General features: G+C 37.2%; 1 protein-coding gene across 1 annotated transcript in view; it reads right to left on the minus strand.

Annotated features, from left to right (window-relative positions):
• Positions 1-16193, minus strand: part of VAV3 (vav guanine nucleotide exchange factor 3) — a 393400-nt gene that overhangs the window by 56512 nt on the left and 320695 nt on the right. The window contains exon 21 of the mRNA XM_059927079.1: positions 340-405. Coding sequence (XP_059783062.1) covers positions 340-405 — 66 coding nt within the window. The remainder of the gene's footprint in view (positions 1-339; positions 406-16193) is intronic.

The following is a 16193-nucleotide window of genomic DNA, read 5'->3' on the forward strand; positions in this document are numbered from 1 at the left end:
CCCAAAGTGACTGGAAATATATTAGACCATACCATTCTTACCTCAGAGGGAAAAGGGAAGTTTGTACAATACATCTGATCAGTAGCTTTAGTTTATTCCTTCTAAAACCTTATAAAAATGTTAATTTTGTAAATTCTACTAAGTAAAATTTTCCTGTTGCATGTATTCCCTTAACATTTAAAAATATTTTCTGACAATGGAATCATCATAATTTTGGAATATGTTATTAATAAGAAAATATTAATAGAATTAATGAGGGGCCAGACCAGTATCCTTTGTACTTTCTTGACAATTCATTACAGCATCAAAAAACAAAGTAGAAAGAAATAAAATACTCACACATGGGCAAGGCTTGACAGCATCACTCGGAAAAAATCCAACCTCTCCAGATGTTAAATTTCTACCCTAAATTAGAAAAAAAGATGCCAGTGTTGAGAACAAATTTACTATAATGATGATCCCATAGCAGTAGATGCATAATGTTGTCGGTTGGGATCCTCAAAATTACTTCCATATTGTATCCAGTCCTAAGCATTAACTGACTATGGCTCGGGAAGGGAAGCATAAGCAGAAAGGTTTTAAAATTGTCAAACTTTACATATGGCTTCAGATCACGATTATAAAATAAGAATTCAAGTTTGACTTTCCAATCTACCATTCAATTTTGTTAACTTCACACCCCTCAATCCTATAATAGAGATAATAGCATACTATATCTTTCAAATTTATATTCATAAATACAAGTAGATCACATTGGTTTTGTGTAAGCTCATAATTAATTAGGATATTGGTATCCCTAACAGAACTCATGAGACTGTTCCTCCAACAGGATGAGACATTTCAAGACATGTGGAAATGGAAAACAGAGCATAATATGACATTTTAGATGATTTTCAAATTTAGGAGAAAGAAACAGAATATTGATTAAGGGAAGGGGACAGTTAAGATGTTGGAGGAAAGGATTAGGACTCAAAACGCCATTGTAAATGAGAAAAGAGGGAAGAAATTAACAGTAAGAAAATAATTTATTCTTGGAGACCTTTAGTCAAATTCCTCTTTAAAACAATCTCATGACACAATTGTTTCCCTTTTTCTATAAAGACAAACTGTACTCAAAACATACTGCAACAATAAGAACATGTAATTAAAAAGTTCTTGTGAGATTATTTCTCCTTGTCCAGATATTGGGCTTGTTTTTATTTGCTATTTAACCATTGCTTGCTTCTCAGTAGCTCAGATGAATAAGTTGCATTATAATTGGATGCTACATGCTCCATTATTTCTGACAAAGAGAGTAACAAAAAACGATCAGAAAACATCTCCCTCTTGAAGTAGTATTGCTTTGTTCCCACAGATCTTGGCTATGAGTTTGTGGAGGAAATTTTAAGAAGTGGGAATCTAGAATTCAAGACAAGGATGAGGAGGAAGACGAGAAGAAAAGGGAAGACGGGGGAGGGGAGAGTGGGAGAGAGAGAAGGTAAGTGGAGCAGAAAAGGGGGAAGAGTCAGAGGTATGGGGAAAAGGGGGGGGGAAAAGAGAAGAGGAAAGGGTGGGGTTAGGATAGAGGGAGATCAAATACATCACCAAGCAAGGAGAAGATAATAATTTTGGCCAGGTTCTCAAACCACATTGCATTTGCATATTAGGGAAAAGGTAAGTGAACAAGTCGGGTATTCATTCATTTAGTCAACAAATACAGTATCTCATGTTTGGTTAGATACTGAGAAAAATGCAAAAATTTATAAAACAGTTCTTGTTTTCCCCTATATTTTCAGAAGATATGTATACACCTAATTATAATACAAAGTAGAAAGGGCTAAATACTGAAAGAGGTACAGGAGATGCTATGGAAATTCAAAAGCTAAACTGAGTATTGGGGGTTTGCCTGAAAGCTACATGGAAGAGGGGGCACATGAATGTAAAATGTGCAGGGTTTAAACAAATAGAGATGGAAATGGAGAACATTCTGAAAACAAAATACATCATGAGAAAGGCATGGGGCTAGGGAATTACAGGATGTGCATGGGAAATGCAAATCGTTCCCTTTAAGTGGGGTCTAATAATGAGTAACACTTATTGTACCCCTAACTGTACGCTAGACACTGCCCTGAGTGTTTCATTTAGTCCTTACAATAATCCTTTGTGGTAGGTCCAACTACTATCCCTATTTTAAAGGTGGGAAAAATGAGACATAGAGGAGTTAAATGATTTGCCCATGATCACAGAGCCAGTAAGTGAGAGAACCAGAATTCAAATTCAAATGTTCTAACTTCAGAGCTTTGCACTGCTTCTCGCTACAGCGTAAGACTCATAAAGGGGGACAGTAGAAAGAAAGCTAAAAGGTACTAAGGAACCAGTTTGACAGTGATATCTGAATTTATCATTAGCCATGGGGTTTCAATAAAGGGGTTATATTATATTTTAGAAGAACTAACCTGGCATCAGTATGCAAGCTGGCTTATAGATGGGCATGACTTTGTAGGTGAGAATAACATTAAAGAAATGGTGTCATAGAAAGGGAAGGAGGCCTGGAGGAGGGGAAACAGGTGCTAGAGACATCATTTAACTACAGTGTTTGGGACCCGCCTATGGATTAGATACGGGAAGAGAAGACTATGGGAGTTAAAGATTGGGGGAAAAGTCAAGGATGGAGGTGATATGTAATCCATCCAGATAACACAGATTTAGATGGCAGTCATATAGAGGGGAAACTTGAAATCATAGGAGCAAGAACGTTGCGGAAGGAAATGTAGACAGAAGAAAACAGCACTTAGAGAAATTAGTCTAATTAGAAGGCAGGAAGGAACCACCAGGAGGGAGGAGAATCAGACACTGGAGTGTGATGGCAGCACAGTAACTATAAGGTTTGAATGAAATGTTCCTTTCATTCAACTGTATTTACTGAGTGCTTTTTGGTGCTTTATTTTAAGCATGACACTGAGATACAAGTAAGTAAGTATAATATTTGGGGACTGTATGACTAGCTAGACCCTTATATAAATATAAATGCACCACGATGCTACCTGAGGAGAAAATATGAAGGTGTGCAGGTGGGAACCATGTACTGACCGAGGCTCATAAGTAAAAAGGATAAGGGTGATTGTTTTAAAGTAAAATAAGACCTCTGAGAGTACACCAAAGGAGGTAAGTCTGTTTTTCAGGGGAAAGGCCTAAGCAAGAGCTTTATAATGGTTTTTTAAAACCTACATTTGAAGATGTATCAACAAATTGGAAAACTTTGGCAATTATAAGAACGGTGAACTGTCAATTCCTATTCTTCATCAGAAAAAGAACAAAAGGTCTTACTCTATTGAATGCAGAGTTCGGGAAAAGCAGTGATATTCTGTGACAGTGCATTTAACACTATTGGAGAACTCCCAGGAGAGGAATTTTTCTCACTAAGCAGACTACTAATGTCATTCTGAACTTTTTCCTTAATGAAATGCCCTAGCAGTGCAGGCTACGTTTCCTTAATGGTCACAGGCATCCCTTAGATGACAAAGAGGTGAGAGAGAATTTAACATATCTTAACAGATAGATAGATGAATAAAGTTACATTTCCTCACTAATTTCTATGAGATGTCAGTTTCAGCTATGGGAGATAATATGTGCTGTACTTAATGATTTTCCACTGATAAGGCAGTAGCCATCCTACAACATTTGGAAGATTAAAAAACAAAGTAGTGTGTAGGTGGGGTGTCTTTGGTTCCCTGGTGGTTGTGTGTGTGCTGTGCATTGGTCATTCATTAATACTAATGGGCGGAGCAGCTATCAATCCCCTACGCATGGATGGGACTGCAGACTGTAGCTATGAAGTCAACCATTTTCAAAGGCGATGATTTTGTGCACTTTATGTGATGATCTATTTATGAAATTTTTACTAACCTTGATAAGAGACATGTAGCTGAATTTCCTTTTTTCTTTACTTTTCCTGTGTGGGCATTTTATTCCGGGTCAGATAATCAACTTGTCATTCCTTTTATGCCTATTACAAATGCCAGAGATAGGGAGTCTTCTTTTCGTTTTGCTCCTGTCTGATGTTTGTTTTTGTGAGTCCCTTAACATCTTCAAGGTCAACTTGAAAACATTTACAGTTATGTGTCATCTGATGTACTATACAGTGCTATCTTTCTATGCATTTAGTCTACAGGGCATTCTCTACATTATGTGATGGGACTTTTGTAAATCTAACAGTACAGTTTGGGTCATTCTTATGAAAATATTCTCTTTGGAAAGTACCTGAGAGAATAGGTTATGGGCTGTATATGGTAAGAAAAGATGCACCTTTATAGCTTTCATTAAATAAATTGGTGCAGACATAAAACAATATTAAATTATAATTCATAAAATAATCCCTTTTTTCCTGAAAAGCACATTGCTTCCTGTATAAAAATGGATCAAGCTGAAAATTGACAACTATCTCTGAAATTCCTGAATGTCACAAATATAAATGCATATTCAGACATTTATTCCTAACTGACCTTTGGTTATAACAATTTTTCATTTTTCTTCAATAGGAAACTACAGGCAATCATAATGAATTAAAACTACTTAGAAATGCTGGTAGAAATGATATTTATAATCTACCTATATGGAGAAAAGCATTAATGTATGCTAGAATGGCAGAGCTAAAACTGCATTTTTAAACTCATAAACAAGGATGGCTGAAAATGACAGAAAATATCCTCCAAAAATCTTAATCGTAAATTGCTTGGCTCCTAACTTTGTACAAAGGAGAAAAAATTGCTTTAAGAAAAATACAGAGTGTCTTTTCCCTGTGGCTCATTTATCCCCTTAATACCACCTGGATTGGAGCTTTAATGCACTCCTGGAATAGCACTGAACAATTTGAAACAGATGTGGAAAGCTGAATGTGAAAGGGACAGATTAATGGTTATTTATGAAAGATTGGAAGTTCTCCCAAGTTACAGTGCCCTAAACACTTTCAATGTATGCATGATGGTGCTATGGAGATTACTAAGCGATTTATCACACATGGGTAAGGGCCAGAGCAACTGTCACCCTGGCCAGTCACTCTCTCACTGTCAGAAATACACAGTCTGCCATGGAGGGCGTGGCGGGGGCGGGCGGTGAGATGTGTACAGGGTGGCCATGAATTATGGGAATACAGGTGAATATACAAATTAATTTACTGACTGGATGGATAGCTTTTAGCAAGCACGACTTTGGGAATTATTCTGACCGGCTTCTTTTTTTTTTTTTATTCTTCATTTTTTGTGAGTACGTGAAATGGAACCAAAGGACCAGAAAAGGAGAGAACACCATGACAAAGAACCTGTCTGAAATTGGCCTTTGGTAAGGAATTGATCTCTGATCATAGCTGCAGCTGCACTGTAACCCGTGTCATCAGTTAGATATACATCAGTGTTAGTTGCTGGAAAACAGAAAAAGGCAGTGTCAGACAGCAGGGATGTGGCATCAGAAGAGCTCATTCTCTTCCCAGCGCTGCTATAAAAATCTGTGCAACTGCAGGCAAGGCTCAATGATAAGGATGAGGACAAGATCTGCCACACAGGCCTCACCAGGGTGTTACAAGGATCAAAGAATGAACGTATGTGAAAGCACTTGGTAAATGCCAAAAAATCCCTATTTTTTGTTTTTTCTACAGTATTGCTTTTTGATTTATCTCAGTTTCTTTACTCCTAAATTTTCATTTCTTTGGTTGGCCTATTCACGTCATTAAAATAGAAATACCTGGTTCTGCGTATAATCCCACCATCTTCCTTATTTATATTTATGCAAGTTCGCTAAGCCACAAGTAACAGACTCTCATATGTTTCACCTGAATAGGAATTAATTGCATTGCAGATAGTCCATTTCTTTATCTCAATGCTTTCTTGCTAGTACACACATTTTTTTCATTGTTAATTGCTTCTTATATGTTGAGTAAGGTAAGAAACACATTTTTCTACAGGTGAACACCTTGAAAATTTGCCAGACATAATTGCATTTGGTTATACTGAATGGTCATGACAGTGAATTCCAAAATATTCATGCACACACACACAGGAACAAAACCATAAACCATGTGCTTTTACCATTTCTCAGTCAAAAGAGAACAGGGTCTTTAACTTTTGTCCAATGTATCAACAGTAAACACGAGGTTTTTCAGAAGGCTGTATGAAACTCACATTCCTGGTACAGTTCATCTGTAGGTAAGTGGCTGTCATAAGCTTAGAATTCTGAATAACTCTAAAAAAAACTTGCATCTTGATCTAGGATCTTTGAAATTAAATTTGTCTTCACTTTGTAAAGGTTTATAATTGCATCGAGTCATCAAAATATATGACAAAGGCCTCTTTTATATTTGATGGTTTTTCCAATGCACACAAGATTGTTTATATTTACTATATTTCTGAAATTTTGGCAGACAAAAGTGTCAAAAACTAAAAAAACAATTGTGAAATGTACCCTAAGAAAAAACCCACTAAAAAGCCATAAGCTGTATTTCTACACTTATTAGATGTGAGATGAATATAACAGCAGAATGAGACTTGAGACTGCAGAATATTTTTCTTGCTATCCAAAAAATATATTTTGTGAGTTTCCTGGATTTCTCCAGCAGGGAAGGGAACTCTCTAGTTATGGGTGTCTTGAGGCTTTTTCTCCAGATTCTCACTGGCTAAGACACTATACACAGTGCAATCTTGAATCAAAATCTTATAACTGATGAAAGAAAAATCAGCAAGCAAAAACCAATCTGCATGTAGGTAAGCCAAATCCTAAGTGGTTACTCAATACAAAATCTGGAAAGAAAAACACAGTTCTGCCACATCTTGGAAGAAATCCTATTTGGGGAGAGGCCACATAGCCCCCAAAATAAATCAGGATTACCAAAGGTCCAAAATATAGGTATTTGTTTTTCTACTCCTAACAGACAATTGATGAATGTTTTCCTATCCTTGGTGATTTTAATTTTAAGTAATCACAAAGGAAGTATTCTGAGTAATAGCACCTTACAGATTATATGCTCTTGGCAGCATCAGGCATTTTTAAAGAAATTACTATTCTACTAAGAACAGAATTAGTATTTTAATGAAAAGTGTATTGGCTTCTTAATATGTATTTCTTAATATTTATACTATGCTAGGTACCAGGAGATTAAAAATGAATAACATGGCTACTATCTTCAAGGATCCCTTTCAGATCATGTCTTAACTAGCTTTTGATTTGGTTATTTCCATAGAGTTTTATAGAATTTTGGATCAGAAATAAAACTTTTGTGGTAATACTGATAATTTGATAGGTATAGAGAATCAGGAGCCCAGTATTCTCTTCCTGGCTTTCAGATCTTCAGTAAGTCATTTAATCATTCTTGGCTTCAATATTCTCACCTGTAAAATGACAGACTTTGACCCATGAATTTCTGAGGTCTCTTTTACTACTAAAGTTCTTTGTTTATATGATCACGTTTCCCAAGTCCCTACAGTTCTCCGGTCAGTTACTGTTACCAAGAAATATCTGATCTACAAATTCTTAATTAGGGATACTATGTGTCAGTAATTTAATCTGGTTGTACTTACTTACAGAAGAGAAGAACATTTCAGGTCCTTAATGACTCTCATTCTAACTCAGTGTGAAGTCTTCCATTTTCCAGAGTACACAGGATTGACTTGTTAGGAATGTCATTCCTTCATTCATTCTTTAGGAATTCAGATTACCATGATTAATTAAGATTCAATATATGTTATAATTTGATAAATTATTTGGCCCAAAGCCTTAAGGGTATGCACACGTGCACACTCTATTGAAACCCTTCACAGTATCAGATCAATTGCAGATTGACGGCCCATGGAAGGTATTCTGTGCTTGACACAAACTTGTAGTAATTATGACAGAACATGGCTTATATGGTGGTAAAATAATGGAAGAAAAAGGACCAGATTTCCTCAGAACTTTTTCCTTAATAATGTTACTCTCTATTTGGAAAAGAATAGCTAATACTTTACTGTGAACTTCTACTTAGACAGCAGAGACTTATCTAGTTATATTATAACCTACATTTTGCCCTGTCCCAAATGTAGGTTATAATGGGAAACACGGGAAAAGTACCAGTAAGAACTGTTCATCAAAAATGCCTGTCTTGAGAGTTAACAATTAGGGCCTCACCCACTTTGTCAGGAGGTTTGCCAATTCCCACAATACAGTCTGTACACTTGGAAACATTCCTGCAAACTCAGTTTATGATCTATTCAATCAAAGCCAGTTGGCAGTCACCCAGGGAAAATGATTCTTATAGGCCTTTACTAATGTCTATTATCTTCCATAATCATCTCTCCCGGGCCTCCCTTGTTCTATTACAGCCACATTCTGCCTCTATCTACTTTCCTGTAATTAGGGACCCTGATTTAGCTCAATATTTTGAGGTAAACACCTGTCAAAATAAAGATCTCATAATTACAGGACATACTTATACCAAATCAGCCTCTACTCTTTTCACACAGCTTCTAATCTTCTAATCCACAGTTTCAATTCTGCCTTGGTTTCTCCTAATTTTACACAAGGGATGAGCAAGTGGTGAGAGGCAACGTAGAAGCCAAGCCAAGATCACCTGAGGAACACCTTGAAACTGCTCCAGTACTGCCTAAAAAGGTATCACTGCCATGATAAAAACCAAGTTTCAGATTTCACAAAGAAATGCCCTGGAGTAGGAATCTGACCTAGGAAAAACAGTTCCCAGAGATGTTTACTCTCTGGTTTATAACGCCAAAGCAATGAGTCTTTTGGTATCAGGAATCAAGTTTTCTTAACAAAGGAGATATGGTTCTTTCAGAAATATTTCTTTTGTGTTCTGTTTGCCTCTGACGATGATGCAGTCTGACACTCGAATTTTAGATCAGGAGAAAAAATGCATAGTTTTAGAAAATTCTATTGTAGGTAATATTCTTATGTGTTCTAGAAGGAATCAGAAAAGTCTCCTCCTTATTTAGGGCAAAGGAAAAGAATGCTTTGAAGTGATTTGACAACTAAAGTTGCAGGCAGAGATGTTGGGAGGAAAGATCCACTAATTCCCCTCCACTTTCCTCCCTTCTTTGGACCTCAGAGGATGTCTGGGTCAGGTCCTGTGTTATGGGACAGATGGCTTAAGCACAAAAGGTCAACAGTTCCCACAAGTAAGCACACCATTCCCTAGGCAAAGTTTCTTTTCTGTAAACCCCTGTCCCTCTGTTTCCTTCCCACTCTCCTTGAGGTATCTAAGGCCTTCCTGGTCCAAACCTGCTGTGAAGAAAGGGCTCATGATTTTATCCTGTTTAAATCAACTATGTCCTTCAGAATTTATCATTTGTGATTTTATGTCTAATTATGAAGTAAAAAGTTTAATATCTAACTAAAGAAATTTCAAGAATTGGGTATCAGAATTGGGTGAGCAGAGTGGTCTTCTATGAGCCTGTGTATATTAGCAGGACTCTTCATATTAAATGTGGGGAAGATGAAATTTTAAGTTTTTAAAAAACCAAACTGATACTCATTTTCCCACTTCTGAAAAATGAAGCTCTTTCAAAATCATTAACAATGATCTTTCAAATCAAAATCTTTCAAAATCATTAACAATTACACCGAAATATACTTTCTCCTTTTCAATTTTCTTTCAAGTTTACTTCCTATTTCCTATGATTTTTACAATACCAACATGCTTGTGAGTCATTTAAATATTAAAATCCCCATTTTATTGATAAAGAACTTGAGGACACAAGGTTAAATAGCTTTAAGACTATTCTGAGAGAACAAAGATAAATTTAAATCTGACAAGATGAATGAATACTTTCATGGTTTTTCAAATAACAGCATAAAGTGTAATTTGAGTTAATAAACAATGAATTTGAAAACTTGTAAATAACATATGTATTATGGAAATAGGAGCTCTAACCAGTTATTCATTTTAAACCCATGGACTGAATGCCTTTTATTCTAGGCATTAGAGATGAAGATGTGAAAGCCATGGTTCTTATCTTTCTGGAGTGCTCTAACCGGGCAGGGAGACGGATGAATAAACCATTAGGATACAGTACGATGAGTTACAAGACAGAAGTCCTTTTGGTTTAGAGAAGGTGACCCCCAAATTGAGTCTTGATGGTAAAGAAGGATTTATCTAAGAGAATGTGGGTAGAGGGGAAATTTCAGGCAGAAGGTAAAATATATGTCAGTGACTGAAGGTTTGAGAAAACATGTCTCCTATGAAAAAGATCCCTTCAATTGAACCCTCCAATTTTTTCCAAGTTAGAATGAGAAAAAAATGCACCTGTAAAAAAAAAAAAAATCACCTGGATTGTTTGTTTGAACACAAATAAATATAGCAGTCATGTGGGAAGCAAAAGTTCTTGACAAGGTAAACGAAGACAGACAAGGGTCAACTTGCTGCAGTCACTACCACTGTGTCTTGAGGGCTCAGATGGCGGTAAAGGGGAATTTAACACCTTGTTGCCCACGGCCAAGTCCAGGGCCAACCCCCCCTCCCCCACCCCAGGCTCCTTGCCTCTGGACTCCGTGTGGGTAGGAATGCTTCCCTCCTCTTGAGAATCTCCCTAAGCTCAACTTATTTTCTGACTTTTTATTCTTTCCTTTGAGGCAAAAAAATTTAAAAAGCAAATACTTCTACGTAAAGCAATGTTTTGTTTCCTGATTATTCTACCAAAACAGAACTAAACTGCCTTTAAAAAATGTGTTTTCCTTAAAGGTGTAAAAAATTACAAGTGACTCTCCTAAAACAAAGTCAGGATGGTCTAACATATAGAACTAAAGTAGGAGACCAGAAGTCTGGAAGAGAGTCTAACTTTAATTCTGCACATGCCGTCCTATAGATGGATGATAAATTTGGCCCCTTAAAAACCACAGTTATAATTTACCTTCTTCATGGAGATTTCTGTGAATTAATCAGAATGCGTGTAAAAACATTTTCACTCCTTAGAATAAAGATCATGTAGATGTATGATTTGTAAGTGTGAAGTATCACAACTATTTTCTAGGTTATTTAACTTGCATTGTGGATAAAAATATATATCTTTGGCACACTGATTACAGTTTACTGCTTATAACCGCCTTTTGGTTCCAATTAGCTTACAAAATTCTCCCTGTGGAACAGTTGGGTATTCATAAATGACAATGAAGCAAATAAAACCCCATGATATAGGACACAGGATCCTCACTGTTTCATAAGCTTTATTCTAAGAAGAAAACACATAAAAAGCACTCTATTGTAATGGAAACCATAGATGGCATAGGCAGGATGTTATATTTGCCTGTTTCTCTCGCTTGCCCTCTTTCCCTCTCTGATAAGTAGAATCTGTATCTTTTCTGGGAAAATAAAGTTTCCAATATGAACAAATCTCTTTAGGCCAGAAGGATATTTTCCTCAGTTACTAAGCCCTTATTATCACATATTGCAACACGTTTAGCATCAGTCCAATGACATGATCAGGATTGTTCCATATGTTATACTCAGTAAAAACTGTGCCTTACACCTACACTAGGAAACGTACACAAAATGGCCCATTTCCTATTTTATATTCATTTCACTGGAAGGCAATTTTATAGAACTTTCGAGGAAAGAAAAAGAAAAAGACAACAAAAAAGACTGGGAAAACGAATCCCTTCAATGCAAAGATTGAACAGAGAACATTTTTACAGCTCAAGTGGCAACTCATTGTTTGAAAGAAGTTATAATGAAAATGCAGATAGCCCACTCACTTCAATAGCATTAGAAATTACTGTTGTTATAATAATAATACAGTCTAGACGAATAGCTATTCAAAGAAAGTTCGTTCCTGATAGATAGTAGAGCATAATTTGTATTCTCTGGACATAGAGTATGTAGAAAACATGACAGACTACAATAAAATCCAACTTTCTACACTAATGAGTGAAGTAACTCTCTTGAAAAAACGAGAAAACAGTTTAGCTTAGAAAGCATAATTTCTTGAAAATTTCCAAATAAGCCAAAGCACTTAACTAGTACAAAAGACATTTTTGGAATGCAAATGCAAAGCCACTGTAACAGCCCAATAACAATTCTAGATTAATATCCTCAGGTTTAACTCTAGATATATTTGTAACAATATGATGTACAAAAACTCTTACTTAAAAACTTAAAATGGAAACCAGCTGCATCACTTTATCCTGAGCTTTGATCATTCCTCAGATCACTAAGGCCATGAGATTAGAAACCAGTTGTCTTGTTTGTGGTCCTCCCCAGATGAAACACAGTCAGACACATAGTAAGCAATTTATTAGTATTTGCATGGATGAATCGGTGGATCATTCATCCCTGAATTGATGAATGGGTGAATAAATAGAAGCTACTGTTTAACGAGCACTGTGCTAGAACTCTTTCATATATTATTTATTTTATTCTGTATGCATTTTACAGATGATAAAGCTGAGGTGCACAGAGTAAGTAGTCTATAAAGGTTATGCTGCTAGATGGCAGAATCAGTAACTAATACTCAGCAAAATGAGCTATAATTTCCTAAGTTCTAGCACAGGAAAGAAAAACACTTAACTTGCTTCCCTGGTGCTAATTATGTACAATCTCAAATGAGACCAAACCAATTGAGTAGAGACCAAAGAGAGTTGCTTAAAAACTATCTTCTCAGAAGCAAATGAAAAAGAAAAACTCCCCAAGGCAGGAGTCACATCGTTAGGGTGCAGACCATAAAGCACTTGTCACCTTGAACATGAAAACTGGCACATTAACGTACATGATCCACTGTAAACACACTTACAGACTCACATGATTTCAGAGAATCAAACCAGCAACATTCTTTATATGCTTAGACCCAACAAGGAAGAGAGTTTTGTTCAGAAATTTAAAAAACATGTCACTGTAAATCATGCCACTGAGTAAGTACACATTCAGGCCAGTTTCCTACAGTACTTCCCACATGTACAGCCTGTAAAACAAAAGCTGATTTTATCACGACAGCCTTAAAGTATTGCAAAATCTTAAGTGCCTTTTGAATTGGACAAAACAATTGTATCAAGTTCAGTATGAAGGCTGCAGCAACTATATTTTCAATGTATACAGATTCTTTGAAAATATACCCTTTACTCGGTATCTGTCAGAGCCAAAGTACTGAGTTCATTTTAACACCATGTTTTGTAGTTAGTTTGCTATAAATGACCAAATAGTGAGCTGGGGATAATGCCCTAACTCTCAAGGAATCTTACCAATTGGATCATCTAGTCCGTGGCTCACATTAAATTTATCTGGGATTGTATACAATCTACTCACGCCTGGGCTCAATCCAGACTAACTGTATCCTAATCTCTGGAAGTGGAGTTGTGTGTTGACATTTTACAAGGCACCCCCCACCCCCCCCACCCCACCAGATAACTCAGTCAGAGTTGTGAGCTCTGCTCTGGTCCAGCCCCACTCTTGTAACAAATGAAGAAATTAAGCCACATAGCGATTAACTGACTTGACCCAGTCATAGAGCTATTTGGCTACAGATGCATGACTTGAATCCACGTTTTCTCATTCTGCCACTACTCCTTTCAATAAGGCTAGTGTCTGTTAGCTAAAAATCCTTTGACTGGCTTAGAGGTACCCATAAGAGAATTCTGACCTACGCTATATCCTTGTCAGAAATACTTGGTGAACTTGTAACATATCTTGGCAATTCAAACAGAGCACTAGCTGCCAGCAGGCATGAAGGGTTCTTCTAAAGACAGTCAACCTAATGTCAAACCAATAATTGGAGCTGATAAAGTGTGAGCTATGTCTGAGCAGTGAGTACAGAGCTGATACTCAATACACACTTGCTGAACTGAACTAAATGTGCTAATTGTTTTCCTCTGTTCTAGACATTAGCCTTTCTCGTTCCTATCATATATCATCCCCTTAACAGATATACACACACGTTTTGTCATCCAGTGGTTCTGATTTCTCCTGAGAGTTTCCAAAGCCATTATACCGTCATACGAGAAACACCGCATGTTTCCAGGCTGCCGAAATGAAATGACAATAATTGCTTTCTTCTTGTCTAAAGAGAACAGAAGGCTGTACAATTTAGTAAAAGAGTGCTGGGGCTTCCTGTTCGTTACTACATCCTAACAAGAAAGAAGCTGAATGGGCTGAAAAAGCAACAACTCTGCTTGGATCCATAAGAGAGGGGAAGACACAGGACAAACCTTGGCCCTGAAGACCAGAGAGACAGACAGGCAAACACAGGGAGTCACAGCTTAGAGGAGAGACTCACCAGCAGAAACTACTACAAGACCCAGTGCCAACGCAGTGGCAGGAAAACCTGCACTGTAACTGACAAGTTGCTGGCAGCTTAGTGTCAACAACCCTCAGAGTTAAAAACTCCGGGAGCCCAGTCACTGGGGGACCCCATCATAGTGTAAGACTTACCTTAAGGAGCTCAACCAGATTCCCATGGTAAATATGGGAAAAAAAACATCCCTCTTGGCTACAGGCAGAGGGAGGGCAAAAGGCATTCCCCTCTTAACAATGCCTGCCCTCAGAGGAAATTAGTTAACCAGAGCACAACCTGCTGGGGTATTTTCAGAGCCTACCTGACCTGGGGAAGAAGAAAACTCAACTCCAGCCCACTCTAGCCATCCTATCCCACCTTAGAGGGGAGCAAGAAAACTGAAAACAAAACAAAACAAAACCTGGGAAGTTTATCATCCAGAGGCACAAGCTCACTAAAAAATGGGACCTAATCATAGGACTAACTAATATTTCCCCTCCTGCCACACTTCACCACAACACTAAAGGCCTATTTTACAGCAGTTCCCTTTACCCAGTACCTCACACCTGGCTACCCAAGAAAAAACTTACAAGACATACCAAAAGGCTACCTAACCTCACAGTGTGTTAGTTTGCTCATTTATAAAATGGGGATAAGAATAGTATTTTTTATAGAACTTTCATTAGCATTATACGTGTTACTATATGTAAAGCATGCTTAGAACTCTACCTTGTACATAAAAAAGGTATAATGAACATTAGTCATTAGTGCTATTGTTGTCATTATTGTCGCAAGAAAGGAATAAATAAGAGGGAATTCTGTCCAGGTCTGCCGGAAACAGGGCTAGGAGTAAGAAGGTAGATGGGACAGGAAAGGCTTCACAGAGGAGGCTCCAAATGGGCTGGAGTAGCAGCAGGAAGGTGTACACGGGAGGGATGGAGGGCACATAGCATGTGGGCCACCCATGAGAGATGAGGTCAGAGAAGCAGGCAAGGATTGGACACGGATCCTCGGGTTCACAAATGCTTCCATTCAGACTGTGAAATGTGAATTCGTATGGTCGAAGGAAGACCCTGGAAGACTTTAACAAGGGATTATGTAATTCACTGCAATGTGAACTTTGTAGTGGTGGGAGGGTAACAGGAAGACAAATTCTGGAGGTGAGGAGACCAGTTAGAAGGTGATCGCAGATGTCAAGCAGCAGCTGATTAGAGTAGAAACTAGGCAGTGACAGTAGAGATGGAGAGGAAGAAATGCATTGAGAGCTAGTCAGAGGATAAAATGAGGCATATTTGATGACTAAGGAGATGAGGAGGCGGTGAGAGAATGGAAGGAATAGAGAATATAGCAAGATGCCAGACTTGAGTGGAGGACGGTGGATGGATTGGATGGTATGTCATCAATCAATAAGGATACAGAACACTTGAACAACACTATCAATTACTTGGACTTCATTGGCATTTGTAGGACATCCCACCCCAAAAAGTAGAATACACATTCTTTTCAACTGTACACAGAACATTTCTCAAGATAGACCACTTTCTGGGCCATAAAATAATTCTTAATAAATTAAAAATGATTTAAGTCATACAAACTATTTTCCCTTATGATATAGAATTAAATTAGAAATCCCAAATATTTGGAAACTTAATAATGCACCTCTAAGTAACCCATAAGAAGAAAGTGAAAGGGAAATTAGAAAGTATTTTGAACTGACTTAAAATAAAAATACCAAATAAACACACCAAAATTTGGGGGACAGGCAGCAAACGTAGTACTTAGAAACTTTTAGTGCTAAATGTCTATATTAGAAGAAGAAAGTTCTCAAATCAGCAAGCAAATATTCTACCTTAGGAAACTAGAAAAATAAGAGCAAATTAAACCCAAAATAATAAGAAGAAAGGAAGTAATAACCAAACTAGTTCTAGGTACTTTTGCTGTAAGCATTTTTGTTGCAAACATTTTTGTCACGTTAACTAA

Source organism: Balaenoptera ricei, chromosome 1 (genome assembly GCF_028023285.1).
Source record: "Balaenoptera ricei isolate mBalRic1 chromosome 1, mBalRic1.hap2, whole genome shotgun sequence".
Taxonomy (NCBI): Eukaryota; Metazoa; Chordata; class Mammalia; order Artiodactyla; family Balaenopteridae; genus Balaenoptera; species Balaenoptera ricei.